This window comes from Theobroma umbraticum, unplaced genomic scaffold, assembly GCF_002168275.2.
Source record: "Theobroma umbraticum cultivar Fairchild unplaced genomic scaffold, ASM216827v3 scaffold_30.0, whole genome shotgun sequence".
Taxonomy (NCBI): Eukaryota; Viridiplantae; Streptophyta; class Magnoliopsida; order Malvales; family Malvaceae; genus Theobroma; species Theobroma umbraticum.
Window position 1 is genome coordinate 10178269 of NW_018397254.1, and position 13804 is coordinate 10192072.

The window sequence follows — 13804 nt, forward strand, 5'->3', positions numbered from 1 at the left end:
AAGATGCTAGTTGGTAACGACAGTTGATCGCACATGGGATGACATATCTCGAACTCCAGCATCACTGTTTACTGACGGTGAAGTCACTGCCTTATCATTATCTTGTTGCATGCAATATGTTAGGTTGACGTAGCCCATTTGTTTCCCAATTGTGTCTGCCCTTTCCCTTCTTTCTTACCTTAGCAGTAAAGTAGGGCAGGCATCAGAAAGCTACGAATGCCAACTCAGAAAGTTTCAAAGCCACATCCTCTAAGAGTCAGTGTAAGAGAAAAAGAGGCAATCCATGATGTCTGTTGGGATTTTTCTCATTTTAAAAAGCTTGTCTCTACTAATCAGGCTATTTCTTTGTTTTTTAATTTCCCTGGACTGCTCTGCTTTTTCCATAGATTTACTCACTGCATGGCTTAGAAAACAATTAATAATAATTAAACCAAATTAATGCTAACTTTGCGTCTCCTTTAATTTTCAAGGAAGTTTGATCCTTATTTACGGATGTTATTCACGCAATCTTAAATAAATTAATTGTCATTTTCTACAGACCAATTAAAATTGATCTTAATATTTCTTAGCTTTGTTTTCCTTCTTAACTGCCTTTAAAGAAATTTTGGAAACTTGGTTTGATATATATGTTCGGTTGAAGTCAATCTTGCCCAACAAGAAGCAGCCTCGTTTCGTGTAGAGTTGGACCCAACTAATTTCCTGCTGGACCATGTTGGAGGACTTCACAAAGAAGAATTTGGACCTTTTCTTAAAGAGCACCAAATCTTCTCATCATCTTTTCTTTATAATATTATCTTTTACAAGTCTATGCTGAGTGCCTTTATTCTTCTTAATTTGCTGAGCAATGGGTGACTCATGCAACGAAAAGTAGGTTCAACCACCGCATCTGTATCCCTTTATATACCATTTCCCCAGTACAAGGTTTCATCAATCATCACAGAACGATTAGAAGCTAAAGAGGAAACATTCAAGAGGTATCTCGGTCAGGAAATTAAAGAATTCCATTTCGTCCATCGAAAATGAAGAATCAGCTACTTGAACAAGTTATTGGACTTCCAATCACATCAAAGGCATATCGAGTTGAGAGAACGCCAAGGCGATACTTACCTGATGCTGCCGGCCAATACCGCATTTCATCTTCTGCAGAAGGGTCTACCACATTTAGAAAAGGTAGGTCTCCCTTTTAACTTCTCCTGACAACTATGTGATGATGTCTAGAGATTCCTAAGGGAGATGTTTCAGTACTAATGGGAATTAATTTGCAGGCAAAGGAAATTTTGTACTTAAAAGGATGAATACGCTAGGAAAGAAGGCTGATACATTTGCACATGGAGTCCGAGAGCATGGTACGAGACACTCTTACTCTTTAGCTATTCATTCCTCAGCAGCCAAATAACTAGTCTAAATATCTAAACATATGTAATGTTTCAACTGAAGTCGTTTTTGTTACTTTTGAAACTGCAGTGAGACTGGGGCCAAAGATCACTGAAACTGTGAAAGGAAAGTTGAGTTTGGGGGCAAGGATTCTTCAAGTAGGAGGTGTGGAGAAGATTTTCAAACGATTGTTTAGTGTCAGAGAAGGAGAGAAACTGTTGAAGGCTTGTCAATGCTATTTATCAACCACAGCAGGCCCTATCGCCGGCCTCCTTTTCGTCTCTTCCGAGAAGGTTGCCTTTTGCAGTGAGAGATCAATCAAAATCCCTTCTTCCAATGGAGAGTTGCTCAGAGTCCATTACAAGGTATATATTTCTCTCTTGCCTTCTCTGTGTGTATAAGTTGAAGGCCCTCATTCCGTGTCATGGCATCTTATGCTCTATCAATTGATTTCATGCAGGTTTTGATTCCACTTGAGAAAATAAAGGGAGTTAATCAAAGTGAAAACATGAAGAAACCATCGCAAAAGTACATAGAAATGGTCACGGTAGATGGTTTTGACTTCTGGTTTATGGGCTTCTTGAATTATCAGAAAGCTTTCAAATATCTTCAGCAGGCAATCTCCCAAAGACTAGATGATGTGCAAGTCACTTTCTAGGTGGCTTAGCTTAGAAATGTTTCTCCTGATCTGCAGCAATTCATCAGATTGTTTTGTTGATGAATTGAGGGAAAACCCATCATCCACTTCTGCAAATGTACAAAGTTTTTGTTTTCTTTTTAATGAATATATGAATGCTCTTAATTCTGCAATCTACGTCATTGATTACAATCCAATAGTAGATTCTTCCGATCAGAAACAGATCGTGGCAACATTACATGTAGAAATTAAGAAAGAAAATCTAGCTCTCATATTTTAGGAGCTTGTGTATTGTATGCTGTGCATATAAGTCATCCATACACATAGATACTCGGAGCATGACATAACAACTGACTCAAATTCTGATTTAATCTTATAACCTTAAGACAAAACTCCTAGCCATTATCCCTCTTGGTAGGACTATAAAAACACGAAGTCCTTTCCTCGAATTCACATATCCACATCCACAGATCTTTTAGGTTGTCTTCTCTTACAATGGTTATTGTAGACAAGGTATTGGATTCCGTAAGCCCCAAGGCGTAAAAACCGTGTGGATGAATTGATGGCATTCTTTTGAATCTCCCACAGTCAAGGTGAAAACAGCCTACTTCTTCCCAACCCAGATTATGCAACTTAGCGATCCATTGATAGATTTGAATGATCAACAAAATGGATCAAAGAGTAGATCAGCTATACTATAACCTCCCACTATCTTAGGTTTCTTTGATTTAGGCTTTTATTATTTACTTTTTTACTTGCAAAATAAACCTTAATTTTACTCTAGGTGCCGGTGGCAAGTGCACACTGCTACTTGCAAGTAATCTGGGGACCTTGTATCTGTTGGTCTGGGCTAAACCCATGGGGCGCAAAAGGCCTGTATCATCCCGTCAGGACAACTTGGGAAGACTAGCATGCTCCCCTGTTTGCGGATTGAGGATATAGATTATGGTGATATGACTATAATCACCACGTAAGCAAACCATGCCTTTACAAGAGTTCACAAAGCTTAATCCTAAACTTGACCCATTTTTTGTAGAGTTTAAAAGAAATTAAATATCAAAGAAAACTTCCTTCTATTAAGATAGTTATCAAAATTCTAGTTTAGATATCATCTATAGATTTAAATATATAATTCATTACTTCAATGAAATGAGTGTCTAATTACTCATTATATATAATAAAATCACTATTTTAATATTCATATAATGAATTTCAATAAATGTTACTATTATGTAATGAAAACTTTTATCAATAATGTTACTCGTTATATACATTAAAATTTATTGTTGAATAATTATTTTTTCTGATTTTAGATATGGAGCTTTGACAATTTATTTTGGAGGAGAAGATTTCTTGAACTAATGTAGACACACTTTCACTCCTGGCAATCCTCTTTTACTTAGTCCTTCTCCGTCCTATTTTCAGCCTCACTCTACTGTTCGCCTATCCCTTTGCACAGCACTCAATATTTCAAGGACGGCCCTAATCTTCCTTTCCCTGCTGTTATCAGCACAACCTCTTATTTATTTACAAGACTTCCTCTCGCCTTGACACAAGAACCCCTCTACAATGTCGATGTATCATAGCTTGCAAACGCAACCGCATTGTTGTTGATGGTAGTATGCAAAAGATATCTCTAAAGCGAGGGAGTTCGAAAAAGTACGGCTTTCATACTTCTAAAATCATATCTAAATTCTGAATTGTGAATACTAGTGGTTAACATGGATGGAACTCAGCAACACACTTGCCTTTTCCCTGAAGCTATCATTGGATTTTCTGGTCCCTTACCACCATCAGCGGTTGGTGTAATAAATACGTGCAACTTCGCACACCTGCTTGCTTGATCGAGCAAGGCTATTCACAGCTTTTTTAATTTTTACCCTAATCAATAAGGTTGCTAGTCTAGACAAGGCACGCGCCAAGAGGTCCACAACAGAAGAAACTAAATTATCTTTATAATGGATGTTCTCGTAGAACAAGCAAAGGGGGAAAGAACCTAATATTTTAGCTAAGAAATCAAAAGACATAACCAACCTCCTTTGCTCGCATCAAGCATTTTAACTCCAGAGAATCAACACCTAAATTATTTCACGTGGAAGTTGTTGGCCACGCCATCTTATAAACTCCAGTACTTGTGGCCACAAATTAATCGAGCATAACAGAAGCATCCATAGACAAACCCGTAAAAGCTCTATCTCCCTAGAAAGAAGACTCAAGCAACATCTTGTACCAGATAATTACTGCCGAAAGGTGAAACATGTCAGTTTGCGCAACCTCTAAATTTAGTAAAATGGTATTCGAAATTTCGTTGATATGAATGGATTGGAATATGGGCTCCTACTTGTCTAAAGTTAATAATCCACTGCTTCATTTATTTCTCGAGTCCTACATAAATGAGGGGAATAGAACATACCAACTAGAGAAAATCTGGTACAGAATCTTATTGTCATGACAAGATACAGATAAATGAAGAGACCTACCAACAAATTACAGAAATATTCCACGGAAGACATGGAAAAAGTAATATACATGCAAAATATACATATAAATCTGAGAAATAAACAAATAAAACCACCAAATCTCACTCCACCCCCAAGCTCTATGCATAACGTGTCAAAGAACCGGAAAGAATTTGCTGAAAAGCCCTCACCTGCTATAGTACACCCATGAGCTTTGAAACATGGTCAACTGCTATGAAATGTTGGTGCAGTATCTTCCGTGAATCAGATAAGTAGGTTAAACTAGGACATCCGGCTCACTTAAACTTCCTGTGAAATTCACGTTACAACATTCAGGGAACGTTAATCCAGCTTCATCACAGCCTGCCTTGGTTACATGAGGGCAGGACCGAACGTCAAGATATTCCAAAGAAGGGCACTGATTCAAAAGCATACCTATTCCTAAAACTGTAATCTTTGGACAGTTGCTGACCTTCAAAACCTTCAACCTAAACTCGGTTTTGTCATTCCTCAAATCCTGAAAAGCAGCATCTGTCACCTCCTCACAGCATCCAATATCAAGTGCCTCTAAGTTTTTGCATTGAGTAAGGATGCAGCTCAATGAAGAGTCAGAAATGTTTAGACACCAATCCATCCGCAAATTCTTCAGACTATTTTTACATGCAGAAACTAATGACTTTACAGACACATTAGAGATGTCACGACAACCACCAATTATAAGAGTTTCAAGATTTTTGCAAAATTTGGCTAAGATGAATATTGACTCATCTCCAACTTTGTAACAGTCCAACAACTTGAGTGTCTTCAGAGAAGATGAACAAGCCTCGGCAACCTTGGAAATCCCTATGTCCCCTACATTGCTGCACTTATTGAGGTCTAAAAATCTAATATGATGACAACCATTTACAAGATCCGCCAGTCCAGAGTCAGTGATTTTGGTGCATCCCTGCAAGCCCAATTCTACTAGATTGTTACAATTCCTAGAAAGAGTTAGTAACAATCCGTCAGTGACAAATCTGCAGCCAGCAAGATGAAGGCTTCTCAGGTCATGACAGCCCTCAGCGACAGCTAAAATCCCTTGTCCGTTACTTTCTGCAATATGATACATCCAAGGACTGTAGGGAAGAAAGACCAGCACCAATCGATGCCAATCCTCTATCCGTAACAGCTTTTATAAACAAAGAAGGCAAGCAAATTACCCCGGTTCAGAATTATAATCAGGATAAGCTAAACGGCAAAAGTATACACAAGCAATTTCCACACAATATCCAAAGACTCAAAACAGAGAAATACCTATCATAACAGAAGTAAAGCAGCATCTTACAATTCTGCAAATTGGGTACATAAAAATGAAAATGAAAACTCCCTCACCCCCCCCCCCCCCCCAAAAAAAAACATTTACAATCAAAATAAAACGAAAGGCAAACAATTTACCTTTACAATGCTGCAAATGGAGCACTTTTAAGCACTTGAACCCTTCAGCAATAACGGCAAGATCAGCGTCGGTAACGCCAGGTAAAAAGACCTGGAAATCGACTGAGAGAGGTCAACTCAAGCACACAGTGTTAACCTGGCGGCCATCCTGCTGAGCAGTCGGTCCCGCACGTGCGCAGAGCTTCTTCCTCTCGGTACTCTGCAGATGCAGCCATCTCTGGCAGACCAGACCGAACACTTCCTTGTCCTTATCACTTTCCAGCCTTGTCAGTATCGATCTCAGCTCGTCGTCTGTTAATGTCTCGTTTATGCAAACTGAAGGCGACGCAAAAGCAGCAGCCATTGATAGGAATGGAATTGAACAAATTTAATTAGGAGGGGAGGGTTTTGGATTAGGGTTGAATAATAACTAAAAACAAAACCTAATCTCTTTCTCCCAATGATGGAAATGGGAAATCGTAGGTTGACGGAGTGAGAAAAACAAGTAGGGCAAAGCAAAGGTTATGGTGTTGGAATTACGGAACCGTCCTTATAGTTTGGATTATGCGATGTTTGGTCGCAGGGCTTGTTGGACTTTTTGAGAGTAAAGTTAAAATTGTCAGTTAAGGAATCATTTTTCTCCCGATGATTATCAACATACATCGGGAGTGAATGCGACCCAAAAGCTTAGGTGCCTACCGATCATTGTTGGTGATTAAACAAGAATTGGGATCATTTTATATAATGATTTGGGTTTTATAATAATAGGATTGATCTTAACATATACACAAGAGGTTGAGGCTGAAATGTTAACAGTCTTTGAGGAGGGAAAATATTTTCAAACGATGGACAAAGAGGGTGGGGTTCTTTTTTTTTTTTTGAAAATAAAAGAGGGTAGGTTTTTATCCTTTTTGAGAACAACTAAATTTTCTGATCATAAATTTATGCTATTTTTATTGCTAATTCCTAGGCATTTTAAAGGGAATTCAAATCCATGATTTTAATTACTTGCGTTTTTAATGCTTAAAAATACTAATGCTTTGGACTGCCAACTGGGCAATTCATATCTCCACTCTGTCTTAATTCTTGCCTTACTTGTTCACTTACTTTAACCTATAAATGCTAGTACTAAGTGAGAAGCAAAAGCAAATAGTAGTAGAGCTTGGGGTCACGTTCGTCTACAATGGCGGCCATTCTCAAGTCTCTGTTTGCACTTGTTTTCCCCTCTCTCATTCGCCACGGCAATGCTATGGATGTTCAATTACATGATTTCACATTAATGCCAATTGCAGTCATTTAGATTTGCCCAATCTATAGTGTTTTTATTTTCTGGCCTTCTTCATTTCCTTGCATCATTTCATGTTGTAATTGCTCTATTAATTGTGGATGTGCTATTCAAGGATGTTGCCAGTGCACTCTAGCCAACATTCTCGTCAGCTAAACTAAAACAGGAACAACGGTGCGAAACAAGCCAGAACGGCAAGTGACCATCTCTAATTATTGTTCGTGCTCCCAGCCTGAGTTGAAGCTGAGTTGCGATGGATTTCAGACGGCGGAAAAGGTGGATTCTTCTGTTATGACCCAAGCAGGAGGAGAATGCCTCGTTAACAATGGCCAGCAGGTGGCTCCCTACAGCAACCCCAGTTTCAAGTATGCTTGGGATACTTCGTTTCCCTTGAACCCCCTTTCGTCCCCAGTCAACTGTTCTTAAAGGACTGTTTCCAAACTTCAACAATGGTTTCTTACACCACATCCACGTGGGTATCTGCTAATAAAATGATCACTTATAGCAAACCTATTTTATGTCTTTTTATTTCTTTTCATATATTTATCTTTTCTAACAAGGAAACCAAAATACAACTTTACCCTTAACTTAAAGATGAAAATACGATGGGATTGGTTTGGCACGACACCTTGGTTCGGGTGTTTTTTGACTTTTCATTGGCCAGATGTCGTCACAGCAACTGGGATGCCACTTGACCCATGGTTATATCTTGAGATGCATTTAAAACTACTTAAAACAATTTCATTATAAAGATTAATGATGTTAATTAAGAATTTATATTGGCTAGTGAATAATTTTTATATGATATCATTTCATTCAAAAATAAATTTTAAATTTTAAAACTTTTAAAAATAAATATTTTTAATTTTCTTTTAAAAAAATAAATACTTTTTTCCACCCTCCAATTCTCTCTTAGTCAATCTCTTCCTCTCATTCCCTCAACAACTATAAATCCAAAATCCAAACTTTTTAATTTTAATTCTTAAACTTAATATTTATTACAATCTTCTTTTTAATTTAAATCTTAACATTTATTTCACTCTTCTTTAACATTTAGAAATAGTTAAAGCTCAAACTTAATTACGTCCAAACCCCTCATGGTTTTTGTTATTGCATGGTTGAAGAAATAGTTTTTAAATTTGATAAGATTAAAATATCCTTATAATTATAAAATATTATAATTCTAGACATAGATTTAGTCTTTTTTGAAAAGATTCAATCAATGAGTCACCGAATCTGGGATCCACGGTCAGATATGATCGTGAGAAGAGTCAATTTGGCTCCCTAGTGGCCAAATCCAACCACATCTTATGCCAGATTAGCATTTTAAATAAAGGCTACATTTCGTGTAGTTAGACCAGGGAGAAGAAGAAAGGAAAAGGGGAAAAAATTTTAAATAAAAAAGTTAAAATATATTTATAAATTATAAAATATTAATATTTAAATCATAATAATGTTTAAATTATAAATAAAATATAAATATTTTAAAATATTAATGTTTATCTTAATAAATTATTAATATATTAAATATTTAATAAAAGAATAAATAAAAAATGCAAATAGAGAAAAAATAAAAAATTATACTTATATTTTAGTATTAAGCTATTAAAATTTAAAATTTTAAAATATTAATGAAATAAAAATTAAATAATTAAAAAAGAAAAATTTTTCTTTTATTTGTCTTTTGGTATAAATTTTACTAAATTATATAAAGGGTGTTTTTGTTGTTTTAAAAAATAAATATTATTATAATAAAAAGTTTTAGTTTTTACTTACATATTATAAAAATTAATATTTTAAATTAGAAAATTAATTAAAATTATTAATATTTTAATCATAATAATATTAAATTATAAATAAAATATTAGTATTTAAAATATTAATTATTACATTATAATAAATTACTAGTATTTAAAATATTAATATTTAAATTATTAATTATTAATTGTTTAATTAAATTATAAATTATTAATATTTAAAAATAAAATAAAAATAAATAATCATATATATAATAAAAAGTTTTTTTATTTTTTTATTTTTTATTCTTGTTACTGATCAAATACTGTAATAAGTTATAATAATTATTTCTATTCTATTCCATTTGTCGTAACTAATAACTGTTTCATTTTATTATCACTTTATTTTATTTTTACATAATAATTATTTTATTTTATTTTTATTTATTTTATGAATCCCTTAATGTCTCGTTTATGCAAAATGGAGGTGACACAACAACAGCAGCCATTGATAGGAATGGATTTGAACAAATTTAATTAGAAGGGGAGGATTTTGCGATTAGGGTTGAATAATAATAATAATAATAATAATAACCCTAATCTCTTTATCCCTGCGATGGAAATGGGAAAGGTAAGTTGACAGAGGTGGAAAAATAAGGAGGGGCAAAGCAAAGGTTAAGGGAGTTGGAATTACGGAACTGTCCTTGTTGTTTGGATTATATGATATGTGGTTGCACGGCTTGTAGGACTTTTTCGGCGTTAAGGAGTTACCCTTCTTGGATGATATCAACACATATTGGCAGACCGAAACCGCTAATGAGCATTGTTGGTGATTAAACAAGAATTGGGGTTATTTTATGCACTGATTTTGGTTTCATAATATGATTGATTCAACTAACAAACACAAGAGGCTTTGATTGAAGAGGGAAAAACAAACAGGGGGTTTGATCCTTTCAGGGGACAACCAAATCTTCTGATCATAAATTCACGCTATTTTTGTTGCTAATTCCTAGGCATTTTAAAAGGAATTCAAATCCCAGATTTTAATTGCTTGCTATTTTAATGCCTAAAAATACTAATGCCTTTGACTGCCAACTGGTCAATGCATTTCTCCTCTGTCTTAATTCTTACCATGCTTGTTCACTTGCTTTAGCCTATAAATACTAGGGGTACAGTACTAGTGAGAAGCAAAATAAAATAGTAGTAAAGCTCGGGATTACATTAGTCTACAATGGCAACCATTCTCAACTGTGTGTGTGCACTTGTTTTCCTCTCTCTCGTTGGCCAAGGTAATGCTATGGATGCTCAATTACATTGTTTAACATTAATGCCAATTGCAGTCTTTTAGATCGTCGGGCTTGTATCATTAATTGCTCTGTTAATTGTGGGTGTACGTGTTGTTATTCAAGGATATTGCCAATGCTCTCTTGGCAATATTTCCGTCAGCCAAACCAAAACAGGAACAACGGTGCAAAACAAGCCAGAATGGCAAGTGACCATCTCTAACAATTGCGCCTGCACCCAGTCTGAGTTGAAGCTGAGTTGCAATGGATTTCAGACGGTGGAAGAGGTGGATTCTTCAGTTATGACCCAAACAGGAGGAGAATGCCTCATTAACAATGGCCAGCCAGTGGCTCCTTCTAGTAACCTCAGTTTTAAGTATGCTTGGGATACTCCGTTCCCCTTGAACCCCCTTTCTTCCCAAGTCAACTGTTCTTAACGCATTCATGTGTTATCTGCTACTTTTCTAAGAAGGAAATAAAAATACAATTTTACCCTTAACAAACGGGGTGGGATTGGTTTGCAATGGCACCTAGGGTCGGACCTTTTTTGCACTTTCCCTTGGTCAGATGTCATCATAACAGCTCGGCTCCGACTTGGCCGCACTTATAATAATTATGGAGATTAATTAATTGATAAGCACTCTGGGGTATAATAATTCTTTAAAAAATAATAATCAAAATCACCATTTCTCAAATCCTTGTTGCATTAAAAAACCAAACCATATGTGACAATAAAATATTCATTTCATTCTCAGGCCTTCACAATTTTACATATAAGTACAATTGGGGCAAAAAAAAAAAGTTTATTTATACAAGAACGATGACAAAATGAAATGAAGAGGTCGACATGTACATGGTATCATTCACTTCAAATCAACTAGAGATAAAATGGGTTTTGAATTTATAAATATTTTTTTTTTCATTTAATAAACAAGTTTTTTTTAGATGAAAACATGATTGACAAAATTTAATATCTTTCGTTATTTGGTAAAAGAATTTGGATACGGCCAGTGCTTCAATGTACTTTTTTTTTTTTTTGAAAAGCAGTGCTTCAATGTACTTAATCAAGAATGTTTACAACAAGTAAGCACGCAGTCCTCCAAAAACTGGCTGAGCTGACTTGTATACAGTTTTGGGTCATTCCTAAAGTGATCAACATGTGGTGTGGAGACAAAGTTGCATGCCCGAACCACACGCCCAGACCTCCTTTGCTTCTCTATAAATGATTCCACATAATCAGCAGGGATGACTCTATCTGCAGAGCTATAAATATATAACTGAGGGCAGGTAGGTTGTCCAGATGACAATAAGCCTAGTACATCAGAAAGCCTCCTGCAGGAATATATAATATGCAACTTGTGTCAGTTTTAAAGGTGTCAACACTTGCAATATAATGAATATAGGGATGACTTCCAGTAGGATAAGCACTAAGAGAATGCCCTAAAGCATAAGCCTGAGGAAGAGAGGGTATCAACATTACCTGCTAACAGCAGGAAGATTCAAAACCACCTCAAAGAACTTCTCCAGGACCATTAGTAAAGCAGCTTCAGTTACTGCAGGCTTAGGTTCTGAGACTCCCCTTTTGCCAACTAACGGCCCCACATCTGATTCGCTTGAGCTTGCAAATCCTTTTGTTGCAAAACTATGTTTCTTCAGAAAAGCAGCAGAGAAACCTGAAGCCCAGACCTGAAAATTTCAAATAAAAATTTAAATAAGCATTTCCAGTTTTACTGATCTGAAACACGAACATTTAAAGCAAAAGACAGCTGAAATCTAAAAGCTTTGAAAGGATAAATATATATAGAGTGCGTAATTGTAGCAAATGCCAATCTTGACAATTTTGCACATTCAAAAAATGTTCTGTATCAAGATGAATCAGTCATAATACCCCTTTTTGAGGATTTTTATGAGAACTAGCAATGACATCATGGTAGATAAGTGATCCCAGAACACCTAGGGCATCAGAGTACAAGGCCATCACCAACAAAGACAGAAGGCAGAGAACCAAGAAGCAGAAGTAACTAAGTCATGCTCCAAGGATAATGAATCAGCAAGAAGCTCCCAGAAAAGAGAGATTTTACAATGTCCATATATCTAGCAATACACCACAGCCCTCCTAATGAAGAGAATGATAAAGGGAAACTTTCAACTTATTATCAACGTATATGCAAAGATTTGATTGAAAATCATAACTTATTTTGCATTGCCATATTTTAAATAAATTTCCCTTTTCAACTAAATTCAGTAATTTAGTTACGAGCTGGTAATTATAACTACCATTTTATTCATAAAAGTAGAATTGATTATTAATAGAATTGACAAGTTGCAACATAAAGAGATAGTGCTAAAATATGTCTGCTCTTCCTTGGTTAAGATAACGTGTTTGTCAATCAAGTGGATTACATATGTGAAACACCTTCAAGCATCATTTACCTGTGGGTCAGGGGCTGCAACAGGGGCTGAATCCACAATGCAACCTCTGATCCTTCCCATTAGGGAAGAATCTTGCTTCTGAAACTTCTCAAGAATAGCGCCATATCTGCAACAAGATGGATTTCGACCAGAAAATCAATTCAGATAATTAGTGTAAACAATAGAAAGAACAAATGCAGTTGTATCTGTGCTTGCAATTGTGTGTCGGAGACTAAGAGAGAGGACTCACGTTAACCATCCAGTATTGCTAAAAGTGTGAAAAACCAGGTTTTTCCCATGCTCCTCTTCCAACCAATCAGCCAAGTGATTAACAAGCATGTCTACGTTCTGCTCAGCTTTCCCACCGACTTGGTAACTGATAATATCAATCATTGGAACGGTAAATGTAATGGCATGATATCCCCTGGAGGTATACCACTCTGCATATCTCTTAAGATGTTTCTGCTTAGATCCCAACCACCCTAACAAAACAACAACTGTACGAGACTTTGCTGATGAACAATCAGAAGTCCCAGAAACATCAATTGCGCTAGGCTCCGGCAAATGCCATCGGTACAAAACATCAGGGGCCGAGGTAGGGATACTCTGTGTGAATGCAGCGGGCTTTGATGCCTTTGCTAACTCTGCTGACTGATATAAATTAACCAGTAGGGGAGATGAAGCAACAGAAGAACATTGCGCATTGGGAGTAAAATTCCAGCCTGAATTGGGAACTGGAAAGTTAACACTAGGTACAGGTACCCGAATTCTGGTAACAAAAGACAGGTTTGCAAGCTTGGAAGCTGATATATGATCTACCAATGAGGACTTGGACTCTCGTAACAAATTAGACCAAGTTTCAATTTGTTCAGAGGTCGAACAAGTATCCGATGAATGAGATGGAAGTTTAACAGAAAAATCAACAGAAACAGAAGCAACGGCAACAGCAGCAGCTGCAACTAGAGGACGTTGAATGATTCCAGACAAGGAACCCATGTTGAACATCCGGAACAGAAACTACCATACCAAAATGAAGCAGGCCTCAAATAAACATAACAACCCAACCCAAAAGTCAAAGAAGCTCAACCTGGTCAACACCCAGAAAGCCAAAAGAAAATTTAAAAACAAGAATCACCTGCATAAAATAGGAGAATCCGATTATGACCCAACTAATGGAATTAACTTAAGAAATACAACACGGGAGA

The 13804-nt window shown here is 36.1% G+C and overlaps 4 protein-coding genes and 1 pseudogene across 4 annotated transcripts; 3 read left to right on the forward strand and 2 right to left on the reverse strand.

Moving 5' to 3' along the window:
• The first annotated feature begins 883 nt into the window (after nucleotides 1–883).
• On the forward strand, nucleotides 884–2188 carry LOC110428386 (putative GEM-like protein 8). The gene is made up of 4 exons (XM_021444220.2): nucleotides 884–1170; nucleotides 1266–1346; nucleotides 1465–1739; nucleotides 1835–2188. Exons 1-4 carry the CDS (start codon nucleotides 1020–1022, stop codon nucleotides 2030–2032), a joined length of 705 nt encoding a protein of 234 aa, XP_021299895.1. The 5' UTR covers nucleotides 884–1019; the 3' UTR covers nucleotides 2033–2188.
• Nucleotides 2189–4397: 2209 nt separating this feature from the next.
• On the reverse strand, nucleotides 4398–5573 carry LOC110414643 (RNI-like superfamily protein). Its single transcript, XM_021425943.2, has one exon. The coding sequence runs from the start codon at nucleotides 5102–5104 to the stop codon at nucleotides 4748–4750; it is 357 nt and encodes a 118-aa protein (XP_021281618.2). The 5' UTR covers nucleotides 5105–5573; the 3' UTR covers nucleotides 4398–4747.
• A 1493-nt stretch (nucleotides 5574–7066) lies between these two features.
• LOC149527756 (TPD1 protein homolog 1-like) lies at nucleotides 7067–7594 on the forward strand (annotated as a pseudogene).
• A 2248-nt stretch (nucleotides 7595–9842) lies between these two features.
• On the forward strand, nucleotides 9843–10768 carry LOC110427443 (TPD1 protein homolog 1-like). Its single transcript, XM_089785046.1, has 2 exons — nucleotides 9843–10193; nucleotides 10314–10768. Exons 1-2 carry the CDS (start codon nucleotides 10136–10138, stop codon nucleotides 10622–10624), a joined length of 369 nt encoding a protein of 122 aa, XP_089641172.1. The 5' UTR covers nucleotides 9843–10135; the 3' UTR covers nucleotides 10625–10768.
• A 125-nt stretch (nucleotides 10769–10893) lies between these two features.
• On the reverse strand, nucleotides 10894–13604 carry LOC110408774 (alpha/beta-Hydrolases superfamily protein). The gene is made up of 4 exons (XM_021417854.2): nucleotides 12850–13604; nucleotides 12621–12726; nucleotides 11668–11873; nucleotides 10894–11519 (listed from the first exon to the last, which is right to left on the reverse strand). The coding sequence occupies exons 1-4, from the start codon at nucleotides 13602–13604 to the stop codon at nucleotides 11252–11254; spliced, it is 1335 nt and encodes a 444-aa protein (XP_021273529.1). The 3' UTR covers nucleotides 10894–11251.
• Between the last annotated feature and the right edge of the window lie 200 nt (nucleotides 13605–13804).

Excerpts from the sequence above, each read along its gene's own strand:
- LOC110428386 (XM_021444220.2), top strand. The coding sequence starts at position 1,020 with ATGAAGAATCAGCTACTTGAACAAGTTATTGGACTTCCAATCACATCA. Across the intron at positions 1,171-1,265 it reads GTCTACCACATTTAGAAAAG|GCAAAGGAAATTTTGTACTT; the intron begins GTAGGTCTCCCT and ends ATTAATTTGCAG. Across the intron at positions 1,347-1,464 it reads ACATGGAGTCCGAGAGCATG|TGAGACTGGGGCCAAAGATC; the intron begins GTACGAGACACT and ends TTGAAACTGCAG.
- LOC110414643 (XM_021425943.2), bottom strand. The coding sequence starts at position 5,104 with ATGGATTGGTGTCTAAACATTTCTGACTCTTCATTGAGCTGCATCCTT.
- LOC110427443 (XM_089785046.1), top strand. The coding sequence starts at position 10,136 with ATGGCAACCATTCTCAACTGTGTGTGTGCACTTGTTTTCCTCTCTCTC. Across the intron at positions 10,194-10,313 it reads CCTCTCTCTCGTTGGCCAAG|GATATTGCCAATGCTCTCTT; the intron begins GTAATGCTATGG and ends TTGTTATTCAAG.
- LOC110408774 (XM_021417854.2), bottom strand. The coding sequence starts at position 13,604 with ATGTTCAACATGGGTTCCTTGTCTGGAATCATTCAACGTCCTCTAGTT. Across the intron at positions 11,874-12,620 it reads TTGCAGCCCCTGACCCACAG|GTCTGGGCTTCAGGTTTCTC; the intron begins GTAAATGATGCT and ends TGAAATTTTCAG. Across the intron at positions 11,520-11,667 it reads AATCTTCCTGCTGTTAGCAG|GAGGCTTTCTGATGTACTAG; the intron begins GTAATGTTGATA and ends ATATTCCTGCAG.